This window comes from Pyrus communis, chromosome 11, assembly GCF_963583255.1.
Source record: "Pyrus communis chromosome 11, drPyrComm1.1, whole genome shotgun sequence".
Classification (NCBI taxonomy): Eukaryota; Viridiplantae; Streptophyta; class Magnoliopsida; order Rosales; family Rosaceae; genus Pyrus; species Pyrus communis.
The window spans coordinates 7,122,808-7,137,565 of NC_084813.1; the positions used below are offsets into that span (position 1 = coordinate 7,122,808).

Consider the following 14,758-nt stretch of genomic DNA (forward strand, 5'->3'; position numbering starts at 1 on the left):
TCAGATATCACATCAGTTGGTATCCAAAATTTAGGGATTAGTTTGGTTTCTGCAGCCATCATGGCACCAAAGTTTTCATAAAACTATGTTAGGCCTGTTAAATTCCTTTTAAAACATTAACACATTGTTCCTTTTGCTCCACAGCATTCCCTGTACCGGCGGAATATGTACAACACCAGTAGAGGTAACATCCTCACAGTTAATTGCATCTGAAGTATTTCCTTTATTTCTAGTGAAGGCGCTACTCTACCCGGGGGCCTTTGCGAATGCATTCATCAAGAACAAAGCAATCCCAGGCTATGATAACTTGAAGTTATATAACTTCACCAATGTAAAGGCAGCTGATGCAATCTCTGACCTACAACGTCTAGAGGTTAGTATATCCATAGAAATATATGTCATCCTATATATGTCGTATCTTATGAACCTTTACTGTATTCTAATTTTATTAAGTTAATCTTAAGGGGGATTTATGTGTCAAGGTGTCATAAATTTGATGCTATGCGCTAAACAAGTAGGTTCTTCAATCTTCCAAATACTTACGTGTTGAAACTTTAGAATTATGCACTGCTAAAAAATGCAGCAGGACAAAGATTTATAGCTCTTTAGCGACTTACTTCTGTTTTGTTTTCAGTTGTTTTTCTTGTGAGTAAAGAACGAGAGGAGGCAGAGGAGTGAAGGTTTAGATACAAAAATATAAGAGATGTGAGGGGAGAATGTAAAATGATCTTTAAAACAAATAGCTAAACACCATTCAAATTTGAATGTACGTAGCGTAATCTAGATATTAAGAAAAAAAAAAGAAAAAAAAAAGAAAAAGAAAGAGAGAGCATAATCTAGCATTTTGAATGTAGAGAAGAAAAAAAAAAAAGGAAAAGAAAGAGAGCAAGTACCATAATAGGTTTAAGTTATGTAATACATTTTCTCACTTTTGGCCTGGCGTTTACCAGGTTCTTGTTGGAAGCTACTTATCAGTGGCAGGAGCTTTTCTTGGTCTCATTAGACCAGGGAGAATGAGCCTCTTTGGTATGCTTCTCATCGTATGGGGGCTTGTAAGGGAAATCTTTTCGAGAAAATCAACGAGCACAGATCTTATATATATGTACCCAGTGATATCATTTCCCTTGTTTGCTGCCTTCTTGTCTATAACAAGAGATGTAAGGAGGATAATCCGTTGTTGCAGAGCTCCTCGATTCGTGAAAACAAAACTTATATAAGTTGATGTACGCCTTCGTTACTCATATATTTTTTTAAACTCCTCTCCTTTGTATTCTTTGTTAATCATAATGAAAGAAATAGTGTGTTTGATAACCACTTTGTTTTTAGTTTTTAGTTTTTTAACTTTCCGTGCTTGAGATATGAAGAAAGTATTTCAAGAAAAATGTTGCATTGTATGTCTTATTATATATACCAAGCTTTCTGTGGTTAGAATCATATGGCAGTTTATAAAATTTAAGAGACAATAATACGCACATCGAAGCGTTAAGTATATTTGCAAAAGCATTTGGTACTGGCTGTGAAACTTACTGATTAATAAATGTTTTCTGGTGCTATCAATTGTAGTTTCAATAAAATAAAAATTAGGTACACAACTTATATATCCTAGCTGTCTATTTTAAACAGCAAAGGGAACCAAAAAAAGCTTTCCATTTGGACATTTTTGACACCAAGAAATTATTTTTTCATGAAATAGAGGGTCGATGGTTATAATTTATATGATGGGAATCATGGAGAAAACATGGGGCTGGTTACCACTTCTGTTTTTTGTTTTTGATTTTCATTTTCGTGCTTGAGATAAAAATTATTGTGGAGGAAAAATGATGGGAGAGATGTAGAAGAAATATATAAGGAAAGAGAGAAAAGGAAAACTAAAAACTAAATTCTATTTTAAGTTGCTTTCTTTTTTAAGATTTTGTGTTGCTTCGTTCTTATTTATTTTGTTTCCTCTCATGTCTGCCGTCTTCATCCCTTTTTTCCCCATATACTTTACTCATATCTCTAGCATGAAAAATAAAAAATTAAAAACTAAAAATGAAATGACTATAAAACAGGGCTACATGACCAACCTATAACTCCTAAGTAATCAAACTTTTTGGTTTTTAATTACTGCAATTTAGAGTAGTTAAACAAATCAACAAGTCAAATATATTATTATGGCCCTATGTTGGTTTGCTGAAACATGATGTATTGCCAAATTTGTCACTGTTATCAGATGCCAAATGATTTGTCCCCACTTTCTTGACTATTATTCCCTTGATGAATCATGTCTCTCTCTGTAGGGCCATAAAATATAGGTCCTAGCGATAGTGATAATAATCCTCAAATTCTGGAAATTTTGTATCTTGTCTGAGTTTCCTTTACTTATCTAAATTTCCAATATAGATTTTGATCTGAGTGGTCTTTAATTCCGAATGAATCAAGCCTCCCCAAGTAGTATTTAAATTTATGACATGTTAGTTAACAGTCGACCGCTCTGTCATTGAGCTACTGAAGAAGAAAAAGTGAAGAGAGAGAGTCCATTATGTAAAAATCCGTCTCAATTTTATCGGAACAAAAGAAGTATTTTCATGAAATTTCACTTTAGGCTAAATCTTTTTATTTTAAAATTAGTTTTTGGGTCTTAATTGATGAGGGCCCACCCGCTGTTTTGTTCCCCGTTCCCTTTCTCTTTTCTTTTATTTTTGTGAAAAGTCTCTCTCTGTTCTCTCTTCTCCCTCACTCTCCCTTATCTCTCCCTCTCGAGCTCACCTCTCTCTCGGGCTCTTTCCCGATCGACACCCATACATTCAAACGCACACACATACGCACCCATACACGCTTACTTGGATGCACCAAGTCACCATCTCAGCGGAGGAAGGAACAAATACCAACCTTCGAAACCGTAAGCTCGGAGAACAACTCCCTCCTCCGGTGAACCCTCAACCTTGGTAAGCTTCGGGACTCTCTCTAATCTTCCTTAGATCGATCAAACTCTGGTTAGGACTCATTTAAGGTGCTTTGATGAAGGTTTTTGGTAAGAAACAACTAGGAGGTGTGTTCCTAGTTTTACCGGCGAGTCCGACGGCTTTCAAGCCAATTTCCGGCCAAACCACGACGAGTTAACCGCCGTGTAAGGTATCAATCTCTTCGTATCGCTGAGTACTACAACTTTTCTTTTTGTTTCACCCAATTTCATTGAGTATTGAAGAAGTTATACTCATTTGAATCTTACCCAGTTTCCGGCGGACACCCGCGGCTTCTAGGCCGTTTTCCGGCCAAATCCGGCCACTATGACGGGTAAAATGGGTATATCTCGATTCCTTACTTTCGGGGCTTCAATTTGATATATTGAATGACATGTTTTGGTTGAGTTTTGAGCTCCATCGGAGCTCGAGAATTTTCCGGCCGAATTCCGGTCTTCTCCTTCGTTGGGTCCGGCGACCCATGAAACTGGTGTGTAAAAAAACCAGCCCTTTTGGGCAGCCCAACCCTTTACCCCTTTGAACTCATCCCAAAACCCTTAAGAACCCAAACCCACGGGCCTTTAGGCCCAACCCGGAACCAATTCAAAGCCCTAAACCCATTTCCCCTTAAACCCATTTCTTTTTAAAAACCCAAAGGGCCTTTGGGCCATTTTCCTTTAGGGCCTTAGGCCCGTGCACCCTAAAACCCTAAACCCTTGGGCCTTAGAACCAGCCCAAGAACCCAGGCCCTAAACCTGGTCCAACCCTAAGCCCAAACCCGGTTGACCTGACCCGTTGACCGACCGAACCCGTTGACTTTGACTTTGATCGGTCAAAGGTCAACGTTGAATTTTTGGGTTTTCGTTCGAGACCCTCTTAGGCTAATTTCGACGGTCTGAACCTGTTTTCGATGTTCGTTTTTCCAAATTCAATCGTTTGAATAGAGTTTGACTGAATGTACCCTTTATGTGCTTAGGGGCAATTAATTGTGGCATTTCCATCTTTGCTAGGTGCATGGCTCTTCGGAAGCTAAGTACTGTGAGTGGACCCCTTTTAAAAATGCATGTTTTGATAGTAGAAATGCATACATGAAAATCATGATTTGATGATTATATTTTATGAAACGTTTTATGAGATAACATGCTTACTGATGCTAGTTTGAATTAATACTATTTTTCCTATAATCCGTGTTCTTATAGAATATCCGATGGATGACAATATGATATTTAGAACATGTTTAGAACACCTCTTTATAGTATAGATGATGCATGACTTTACACTATGAAGTTGTTTTTCAATATATGTATGTTCACTGGTTTTGTACTTATCTAGTGGTCCTTTCCGTTACGGGACGTAGGGATAGATCTGGTCCGTCCCAGGCAACAGTTTGGTGTTGGCATAGGGCCTGGAGTGTGTTTCCTCTGGCTATTTAGCACAGGGACGGATAGCCGACATGGGGCCTGAAATGTATTTTCCTTTGACTGTCTGCTTAAAGATGGGGAGCCGGCATAGAACCTGGGGGTTATCGGACATTCACTAGTTATTATTATATATACAAGTTATGATTTGAGACATTGCACAACATGCTAGGTTTCGGAAAACCTATGTTTATCATGATATATATGTGTTTTCATAAAACCTGGGGTTTAGTACGTTGATAACTGTTTTATTATATATATATATATATATATTAACTTGGTCCACTCATGTTTGTTTTGCACTCCCTTCAGGACTTAGAATCGAGGCATACAATCCCGTCGTCCAGGCACTTCCGCATCAGCATCTTCGAGTCTTCTCGGTGTAGGACCCACTCCTTTGTTTCATTCAATTTTATATTATTTTCTTTTAGTGTTCTAGATTAGACGTGTGCTCTGAACACGCTCCTTAATTGCATATTCATTATTCTTTTATATTTATAAGTCTTATCTATCCCTTGTTTTCAACATTTGCACTCAATAAATGGCTTTCGTCACCCTTGGGTGTCGGCCAGCACGTGCCTATCCTGGTATTCGGGGAATATCGGGATCGAGGCGTGTCACATTATCTGCTTAGAGGATTGCAATCTTGGAGGATTTGGTTTTTGTTTTTGAATTACATACTTTGAAGTATCTGAATTGACTCATTCGGTACTTTCCTTGTTAAATGTTAATTTACTGGTGATGTTCATAACTTTTGAAGGTGGGTGTTTATTTTGTGGAGCCTAACGTAAAGTTGAAAGTATAGAAGGTTATTGTCATAGGCTGTGCAACTCGGAAATCTGTGCAGAATTATATGGTTTGAGTAGTGGTTCTGGAGTTTTTGCTGTAGATTGATAAATGGAAGCAACGTCTTTGCGCCCTTTGAACTATCCTTTCTATAACTTGGGATTTGTAAATACACATAGAACCCTTTATATGACGAGGTCGAATCCAGGTCAAGCTAAAACTCCATCCCCAGTTCTCTTGCACACGGATAAAAGTGGCCCGTTTTCAGAGTTTAAGAAGGGTTCTGGTTCAAGTACAGCTTTAAGAAACACTGCTCCCGGAAAGTCATTTCTGGGTCTACCAAACACAGTTGGCATAATTGGAGGGCTATCTGTCGATTCTAGTGTTAAATTTATGAGAAAACTTGTCAATTGGAGTTCAAGAGATGGAGAAAGTTGCCCTCCTTTAGTTCTTTGTTCTGACCATGTTTCAAATAAGGAGCTTTTATCATTTGAGAGAAGTTCTTTTCCCTTTGTTAGCAGTAAAAGAGATGGTCCTGAATTCGAACCTACCCCAATTGTGGAGAATTTGCTGAGTAAGAGGATTTTTCTTGAAAAATCGGGAGCTCGTTGCATTGTAATGCCTTGTCACATATCACATTCTTGGCATGATGAAATTTCTAAGGGATGTTCTGTTCCTTTTCTTCATATTGGTGAGTGTGTTGTTAAGGAGCTCAAGGAAGCAAAGTTGAAACCGTTTGAAGCCGGAAGTCCTTTGCGGATTGGAGTGCTTGCAAGCCATGCAACTTTGACAGCAGGATTCTATCAGGAGAAACTGCAGAGCGAGGTAATTCCATTTTCCATCTTCTGTTTTAATTGTCTAGACTTGTATGACAAGCAATGGTAAATATGTTTTAAACAGATTACAAGTTCTTCGGGACATTAAATTGCATTCATTTCCTGCCAGTTAAATATGAATTCCTTAACTTTACTTGTAAAAAATTTATTACTACATCATGTTATGATATTCATTTGTCGTATTATAAATGCAGGGATTTGAGGTTGTTCTGCCGGATAAAGTGACCATGGAATACTATGTAATCCCTGCTATTGAAGCCTTAAATAGAAAGGACATAGAGGGGGCACAAAATCTCTTAAGGATCGCAGTCCAGGTTCTTCTGGCGAGGGTTGTGAACTCTGTTATTCTTGCATCCGATGATATGCGAGGTCTTCTTCACCTGGATCCTCTTCTTAAGAAATGCATTGACCCTATGGATGCCTTGGCTAGGTCAACCATAAGCTGGGCTGAGTCTGCTAAAAAAGGTACATGAAAAAATAAAAATGCAGGTCCTTCTTACATCCCAGTTTGTGCTTGAATTAATATTAATGCAAAATCTTTGTCTATCGATATAGTTTTGTTGCCTGTGTGTCGTGATACTGCTTTCTCTCTTTTGTAGTCATTTTACGAATTGAAAGTGCCTCATACGTTTGAATTTTTTGGCATCGCTGTAAAATTAAAGACACTTGAAAAAAACTTCTCTCTATTTATATTATGACACGTGATGTACTGGGTAAAATCTCTCCACCCCAACCCAACCTACCCCATCCCACAAGGTCATAATCGACCCTAAAGTTCAAGGCTGACTCTATCCCTTGAACTTACAGCAGTGCTAATAGAATGAAACTACTGAGCACGAAATGCGTGAAAAAAAAAAAAAAAACCAAATGGAAGAAAGTGAGAATAAAAGGCATATTCAAATTGGTCCCCAACCATCCCTCCTCAACCCTCAGATAGAGGGTTTGAAACAAGGAAGAAAAACATTTTGAGGGACTTCATCTTCCCAAACAAGCCATTCCACCTCTTTGTGTCTCCTTTGATGATGCAATTGCTTGTTTGAAATTTTGAAGGGTATCCAGATTTCCATATGCGCTAGAGGTGATATGTCTTTAAGCTTGAATGGTTCCTGTAACCATTGACGAGCCAATTCCTAACAATGTATCTCATGAATCATTTTTCTCTATTTTTTTCATGGTTTTTCATGGTGAAGATGGTTCAAAGAAGAAAAAACTAAAGAAGAAGAGAAAGGATCCAAATGCACCCAAAAGAGCGATGTCTGCTTTCATGTTCTTCTCAAATATGGAGAGACATGTGAGTTTTTTAATTTCTATCTGTTGGTTCTAACTTTTGGTTCAAGTTATTATTGATGTTTCAAAGAAATTATTGACCTTATTTGTGTTGATCGCAGAATGTCAAGAGAGAGAACCCTGGAATTGCGTTTGCTGATGTGGGGAGAGTGCTTGGAGAGAAGTGGAAAAAGATGTCTGGTATGTGTGATTCTACTATATTACATCTTGTGTGCTTCCACAACATGAGGAATTTCTGCGAAGTATAACTTTGTTAACATAATGTTTTCCATTTTTCAGTGGAGGAAAAGGAGCCATATGAAGCAAGGTCTCGTCAAGATAAAGAACGCTACAATGATGAAATTAGTGGCTACAAGAACCCCCAACCCATGAACATAGATTCACAAGGAGTGCAGATTGGATGATTTTCTTGTTGAATCAGATGATGAATCTTCTTCGTCTCCACCAATGATGAATTTCTTGTTGAACCAGATGATCAATTCACAAGAAGACTGCAAATTCATGCACACAAACAGACGCACACGTGTGAGAACCAAGAACAAACATAACCAAAGGAGAATTTTCTGAGCTTACCAGCAATTGGAAATAAGGTTTTCATGTGACATCTTTTTTTTGTCAAAACATTCTTGTGACATTTATCTTGTAAACTGAAAATATGTCTTTACAATAGCAATGTGCATAAAATATGTCTTGTAAACTGAAAATCAAGAAAGATGGTACAAAATTTTAGTTTCATGCATCATTTTTATCATTTATCTAATAGAGATGTGATCCACATGTGTTGGTGGGTCTTACCTTTATTAGAGAGATGATACAAATAGATGGTAAATATAACATTACTCTTATTTTGTGCCTTTTTTTTTTCCTGATGTGTTTATAATGCACGTTTTGCCATATTGTTCTGATTTTCTGAAATTTTTTTATTTTTGGAATAACCGATATTATCTACACTAAGGGAAGAAGGTGGGCTAAGCCTCATAATGGGCTAACAATAATGTAGTTCAAATTCACATTTGGCAAGAATCGAACCTAAGATCTTTTACTTACAGGTGAAAAAGAATATCACTAGACTGTAGTATTAAGTGGGTGAACCTTTTTTTATTTTTGAACGTGAAGAAAAGGGCAATATTAGGTTTATTGAATATTTCGCCAAATTGTGTTGCTCACTTTGTAAGTACAGATTTCATATACCATGAAGCGAAAAGAAAAAAAATGAAAACTTCCAATTCCCTTAATTTCAAATAACCTGAAACTTGTCTCGATAAAACATTAAATCTCGAACGAAACCCTATTTGCAAATTTCCTTGTTGATACCAGAACTCAATTCACATGATGAATCCTAAAAAGTCTATCTGGAAGTCAAGTGTGAATTATTGGGTCTTCTGATTAAAGTGACATTAAAGTTTCTGGTCAGCCCGACCGACACAACGTACACGTAAAGGCATTGAAATGATTCATTCCACATATCATCCTGTTACAAAACTCTTACCTACTTCTTCTCCCAAACAAAAGTACATCTTTTCATTTTTCAATATTCCTGCAAGCCATGGGGAACATTTTCTCAGTCTCCATACCTTGCCATCCCACGGCTAACTTCTGCTGCTGGGGTTTCCTTAGTCAACAAGCAAACTACATCAGCATGCTCAAAGAAAACCTTGAAGCTCTGGATCGATCTTTGCAAGAACTGACAGCTTTAAAGAATGATCTCGTGAGAAGGGTTGAGGTTGCCGAGCTTCAGACATCCATGACGCGCTTGGACCAGGTACAACTGTGGATTAAAAAGGCGGAAACTATTGAGACACGAGTCAGAGAAGTTAAAAATTGTGCAGATCGAGAAATTTAGAAATCATGTAGCGGAGTTTACTGCTCCAAGAACTACTTTCCCAGCTACAAGTAAGGATAAAAAGTGTTTAAAATGTTGGTGGAAGTGGATGCCTTGAAAAGCAAGGGAAGCTTTGACGAGATGGCAACAGAAAGCTTACTGGTAGGTGTAGTTTATGAAATGCCTACTGAACCAATGGTGGGGATGGAGTCGATGTTTGATCAGGTCTGGAGACATGTTGAAGATGAACAGGTGGGAACAATCGCGTTATATGGAATGGGAGGAGTGGGCAAGACCACCCTCCTTACCAAAATCCATAACAAGTTCGCCTTTAGTACTTCTTACCATTTTGATCTTGTGATTTGGATCGTGCTCTCAAAAGACCACAAACTTGAAATCCTCCCAAGATAAGATTGGTGAAAAGCTTGGGATTGTTAATGAAAAATGGACGCACAAAGAGCCGCATGAAAAAGCTCAACACATCTTCAAGTTCTTGAGTAAGAAGAAATTTGTGCTATTGTTGGATGATATATGGGAGCCGATTGAAATGACTAAAGTTGGGATTCCTAATCCAGCTGACAATAAGAAGTTGAAGATAATATTCATAACTCGCTTGGAGCATATATGTAGTTGTATGGATGCTCAAATAAAGATTAAAGTCAAGTGCCCAATGCCGAACGAAGCATGGACCTTGTTTCAGGAGAAGGTGGGCAAAGAAACTCTTCAAAGTCATCCAGATATCCCCAAACTTGCGCAAGTCGTGGCAAATGAGTGTGACTGTTTGCCACTTGCATTGATTACAGTTGGTCGAGCCATGACGTGCAAGAAAACACCCCACGAATGGAATCATGCAATTCGGGTTCTAAAGGAATCTGCCTCAGAGTTTTCCATTATGGGAGACAAGGTATTTCCTCTTTTAACATTTAGTTACGATAATCTACCCAGTGAGACAACCAAATCATGCTTCTTATATTGTGCTCTATTTCCGGAAGATTTCCTGATAAGTAAAGATGATTTATTACATTTTTGGATGTGTGAGGAGATTTTTGAAGAGTATGTTAACGTAGATGAAGCGAAAAATGAGACTTACCATATCATAGGAACGCTCCTTTCTGCATGTTTGTTGGAAGAAAGAAGGAAATTTTGTAAAAATGCATGACGCAATTCGTGACATGGCATTGTGGTTAGCTTGTGACTGTGGGAAAGAAAACGAGAGTATCCTCGTGCATACAGGTCTCCAGGGAACACCGTATGTGAAGAAATGGAAGAACACTAAAAGGGTATCATTGGTTGGTAGTCATTTTAAAAGCCTAGTTAAAACACCCAAATCTCCAAATCTGTTGACCTGATTTCTTAGAGGTGGAGAAGGTCCTTTGAATATGATTGCTGATGGCTTTTTCGGTCATATGCCTACTCTGTGAGTTTTGGATTTGTCTAAAAATCTGAACATAACCAAATTGCTGTCTGGCGTTTCCAACTTGATTTCGTTACAACATCTAAATTTGTCAAGAACTGGTGTAAGAGAGCTGCCAATTGAATTAAAGGCTTGTGTGAGGCTAAAATATTTGGATTTGGAGAATATGGATCAGCTTGATTTTGTTCCACAAAATATAATATCAAGTTTTCCAATGCTAAAAGTTTTGAGGATGCTAGCATGTAGTTCGTCAGATAGAATTCTTGTTGATGGTGAAGGAGGCCTGATGGAAGAAATGCAGGGTTTGGAATACCTTGATGTTTTGACTTTGAGTGTACGGATTAGCTCTTTTTTGCAAAAATTGATCGGATACCACAAATTGGTGACCTGCATTCGGACTCTACAGCTCTCGGATGGCAAGAACCAAGCAAGCTTTCTAGACATATCTTCTTTGGTGGATATGAAACATCTTGATACCCTTTATATTCGGGATACTCCTAATTGGAAACAATTGGAAGTTCATTGGGCAGGGTGAACACCTAACGATCCCTGGGATTTAATGATGATAAAACAAAATTGCTTTAAGATTATCCGTTGCATGTCCAGATTATCCGTAGCATACATGATAGTCCCCTGCCCTTTCCATACCTGGAAGAAATCAAGGTAGTTGCATGTCCAGCGCTGAGAAAGCTTCCACTCAACTCCACAAGTGCTGAGGGGAGCAATATTGTAATCATAGGACATGAGGCATGGTGGTCTTTCTGAGAGTAGGAGGGCGAAGATGCTCGAAATGCTTTTCTTCCCTGCTTCAGACGCGATAATTAAGTGAGGCAGCGAGAGGGCCTTAAGTAAGAACAAGGAGGACGATTCTGCCTGTATACGGTGCATACCATGATATATTCAATATTGTGATGTTGTTTGGATATTCAAAACCTCAAAATTCCACATTCTATGATTCTTTTCATTCACTTTACGCTCCTATATACTTTGAGCTTTGTGTAAAATCATGTATTCTACTACTTTTATACAATTCACAGCAGACTTTCCAGTCACCATTGTTGGCCAAGTGACGTAGAATGCTTTGTCCTCTTTTAAGTGGCAACTTCTTCAGCGCTGGACATTCTTCTCCCAAGATTTCGGCATCTTGTACAAACTGAAGGCCAAGGAAGCACATGTGATTCGTCATCATTGACATCCGAGGATCCTTATGTGCTCTTTCTGCACAATAAATTTCAAATTCCTCCAAATTAGAATATTCCACAACGTGAAGGATATGAACATGTTTCATATTCTTCAGAGATGATATATCTACAACATTTGAGTGGTTCTTTCCGTCCTAGAAGTGGAGAGTTCGAGTGCAGGTCATCAAAAGCATAAGGACAAAAATTCGTCTGGAGCTTTACCAGCGCCAGTTCGAAAGAGACGAACATGGAATACCTGTTACAAATAGCATGGCTACTGGTCTACCGAATGTATATTCTGATGTTCATCAAATCTTAAAGTAAGTCTGTTTCTTTTGCTGTTTCTGCATGTGAAGATTAAGACCTATTGTACTAAATCTGAACGGGCCATCTTGGGTTGGGCCCGAACACGACAAGGGTTTAAGTTCCTGTTGTGTTGCCACAGTTTTAGTTTGCAAGAAGATTGCAAATTCATGCACTTAAACAGACGCACGCGTGTGAGAACCAAGAACACAAATAGGCAAAAGGAGAATTTTCTGTGGTTATCAGCACTTGAAAATAAGATTTTGACATAGTTCACACTAGCCAAACTAATTTTTGCTAGTTACATTTATGTGAGTGCCACACCGTATCTTGCAAACTGAAAATATGTCTTTACAACAACAATGTGCATAAAATTCGGAAGATAACGGCTAAAATCCCTACACAACAAAGATATGGAAAATCAAGATATTTAAAATCTGGCGTTGTAGGCTCTTGGGTATGAAACATCTCCTCTTTACAAAAGGAAGGTGTTGGAGGAAATTACAAGAAGCTTCCTGTATCTATAGATAAGTAATCCATTCCCTTACACATGTCATACTAAACTCGAGTTGCACTCCACTTTGTTTGATGAGCCATGTAGAAGAGGCATATCTTCAATCCAATCAGCATAGATGCGACTCAATTTCTCAAGTTCATTCCACTCTACGTTGCACTGCGTACTCTGACCTTGTTTATAAGCAGTCGCAATCCCCATCCTACGATTTGATGCATTGTTGCCCCTCGTATAAGTCGTTAAACTGTTAGCCTGCACACTTCCACATTCTGGTGTAGTATAGCCACCAAGCTTACTTAGTTCTGCAAAATTAACAACAATGCATCTCAAAATTTGATCTTTTAAAATCATTGCACATCCATCAATAGTAAGCAATTCTTGAATCATGATCGGTTCTACAGGGTCATCAACTCCTCTCATTTATCCTTGGAGATGGCTACAGATAATTTGTGCCACACTTTGAAATGTTAGGTAAAACTAAATAGAAAAAGACAGTAGTTAAATTGTATGAACGACTAATGCACAACTTGTATAAAAGCATATGAAAAAGTTGCACCATTTTAATTACAAGCCAAGACAACCAGAGACAGAAAGAAACAATCTCAATATAAACCTATATACACAGTCTGCAGCAAGACGAAAAAAAAAGTCTGATGCCACTATGAAATCATACACATTGAATATCAATTTGAATTAATCAAATTGGAAAAGGTCTGGACTTTTTTCTTTCTTTCATACTTGGAGAAGCCTGGCCCCTTTCGAAATAAGAACTGAGGAAATTGCAATCAGTGATTCAGCATTATGCAATCTAAATACCTAGTTCATTAGATGAATGTCCCGGGTGCCTCTTCTAACGTTCAAGTCCTTCAGCAGTCCAACCTATTGGCATGATTCAATACCTTCTTAACAGAAAAAGCTCCAAAGGTCAAGTGTGATTTCTGAATTTTCTGATACTGAACCAATTGGGTTTTACTTATGACAACTTTTCTTGTAGTGCAAGTTAAACGAATCTACAGCACATGAGAAATCAACCGATACTCTAACAAAGAGTAGACCATCAGAGCATTCATACGATCAACACACACACGCAAAAAGGAAAAATTAGCACCCGAAAAAATCATCATTTGAACATATTAAACTAAGTAGTGTGAAAATCCATACCCAGAGACTTCTTGCTGTCAAATTGAGCAGAACCACCAGCAGTTGACATGCTTATGAACGAACTATCTCTGATATTTTCAGGGTTGACATGACGAAAGCGGCATTTGTCTCCGTAACTGCATGTTCCCCATCTAAAGAACGACCTGCTTATTCTCACTCCATTAGAACTTCCATGATCACCATTCCAAGTCCTCCTGATCAAGTTTCCCTTCTCAGTTTCCATTCCTTGCGCATCACGCAAAGTCCTGCGGAGATCACTGGTGCCATGAGCAAAGGAACATCTCTGCCCAGAAGAGCAACAACCCATTTGGAATTTACGGCACAGTTGAGTCTTGTAATAGCTGGGCAACATTTTGTTTTGTCCTGAGGCCGCATTCGAGTTCGATACGGCTTCAGAAGTTCTGGGTTTCTTGAAAGCTTGGGACTTGATGTCTGATTAAGCTTTGATTTCTTTCTCCTCAGTAGGAATTTGATGTTTCATCTGACGCCCGCTGTCACCGGATTCAAGATATTGAGCAAAAAATTGTTGAGTAGGTAATGGAGTACTCATGTTTAACTCAAAAGAAAATTATGATAGGGAAATGGTTGGAGCTGAAATTTAAGAAAAACCCAGATGCTGTATCAGAAGAAATTTGTGAGTGTCAGTGAAGAAATGAGACGCATTGTGCTTGAACATTGGAAAAAAATTGCAATGAATGCATCAGAATCCAGACGAACAAGAAAACCCAGATGTAATTTGAGAATTTAGTGAGATGGGGAGGTGCCACATTGAAGATTTTAAGCAAAATCTAGGATTATGATTCGAGTGAGGAACATTTCGCGCATCAGCTCAGCTAGTTTGTACACTCTGAAGAGTGAGTGGTTGGTTGGTTACAGTTTTTACTATACTATGGTGACCATTAGAGATGGATTTTTTAACTCCAAGTGAGTACCATTAATTAAGCCTTCTATACTTTACTTGTTGTAATGAATGAGAATATTTTTAATTCCCATTACTTTCCGTGTTTATATTTGGTGCTTGGAATGATTAGAATATTGGAGACTTAAAAATTAGAATAGTGGTTTTATTATTGTTTCGTATGAGCTTTAAATAG

The 14,758-nt window shown here is 38.2% G+C and overlaps 1 protein-coding gene and 2 pseudogenes across 4 annotated transcripts; 2 read left to right on the plus strand and 1 right to left on the minus strand.

Annotated features, from left to right (window-relative positions):
- Positions 1–2,630: 2,630 nt before the first annotated feature.
- On the plus strand, positions 2,631–8,103 carry LOC137707736 (uncharacterized). Of its 4 annotated transcripts, XM_068446646.1 has the most exons (10): positions 2,631–2,927; positions 3,007–3,114; positions 3,216–3,285; positions 3,919–3,980; positions 4,673–4,742; positions 5,121–5,971; positions 6,177–6,447; positions 7,173–7,273; positions 7,371–7,449; positions 7,549–8,103. In XM_068446646.1, exons 6-10 carry the CDS (start codon positions 5,258–5,260, stop codon positions 7,671–7,673), a joined length of 1,290 nt encoding a protein of 429 aa, XP_068302747.1. In that variant the 5' UTR covers positions 2,631–2,927; positions 3,007–3,114; positions 3,216–3,285; positions 3,919–3,980; positions 4,673–4,742; positions 5,121–5,257; the 3' UTR covers positions 7,674–8,103. The 4 variants fall into 4 exon arrangements, with proteins under 4 accessions (XP_068302747.1, XP_068302749.1, XP_068302748.1 ...); XM_068446648.1 differs by lacking the exon at positions 3,919–3,980; XM_068446647.1 differs by lacking the exon at positions 3,919–3,980 and having other exon boundaries at positions 4,673–5,971.
- Positions 8,104–8,231: 128 nt separating this feature from the next.
- On the plus strand, positions 8,232–11,380 carry LOC137707735 (probable disease resistance protein At5g63020; annotated as a pseudogene).
- A 1,162-nt stretch (positions 11,381–12,542) lies between these two features.
- Positions 12,543–14,214, minus strand: LOC137749514 (zinc finger CCCH domain-containing protein 39-like; annotated as a pseudogene).
- Positions 14,215–14,758: the final 544 nt, after the last annotated feature.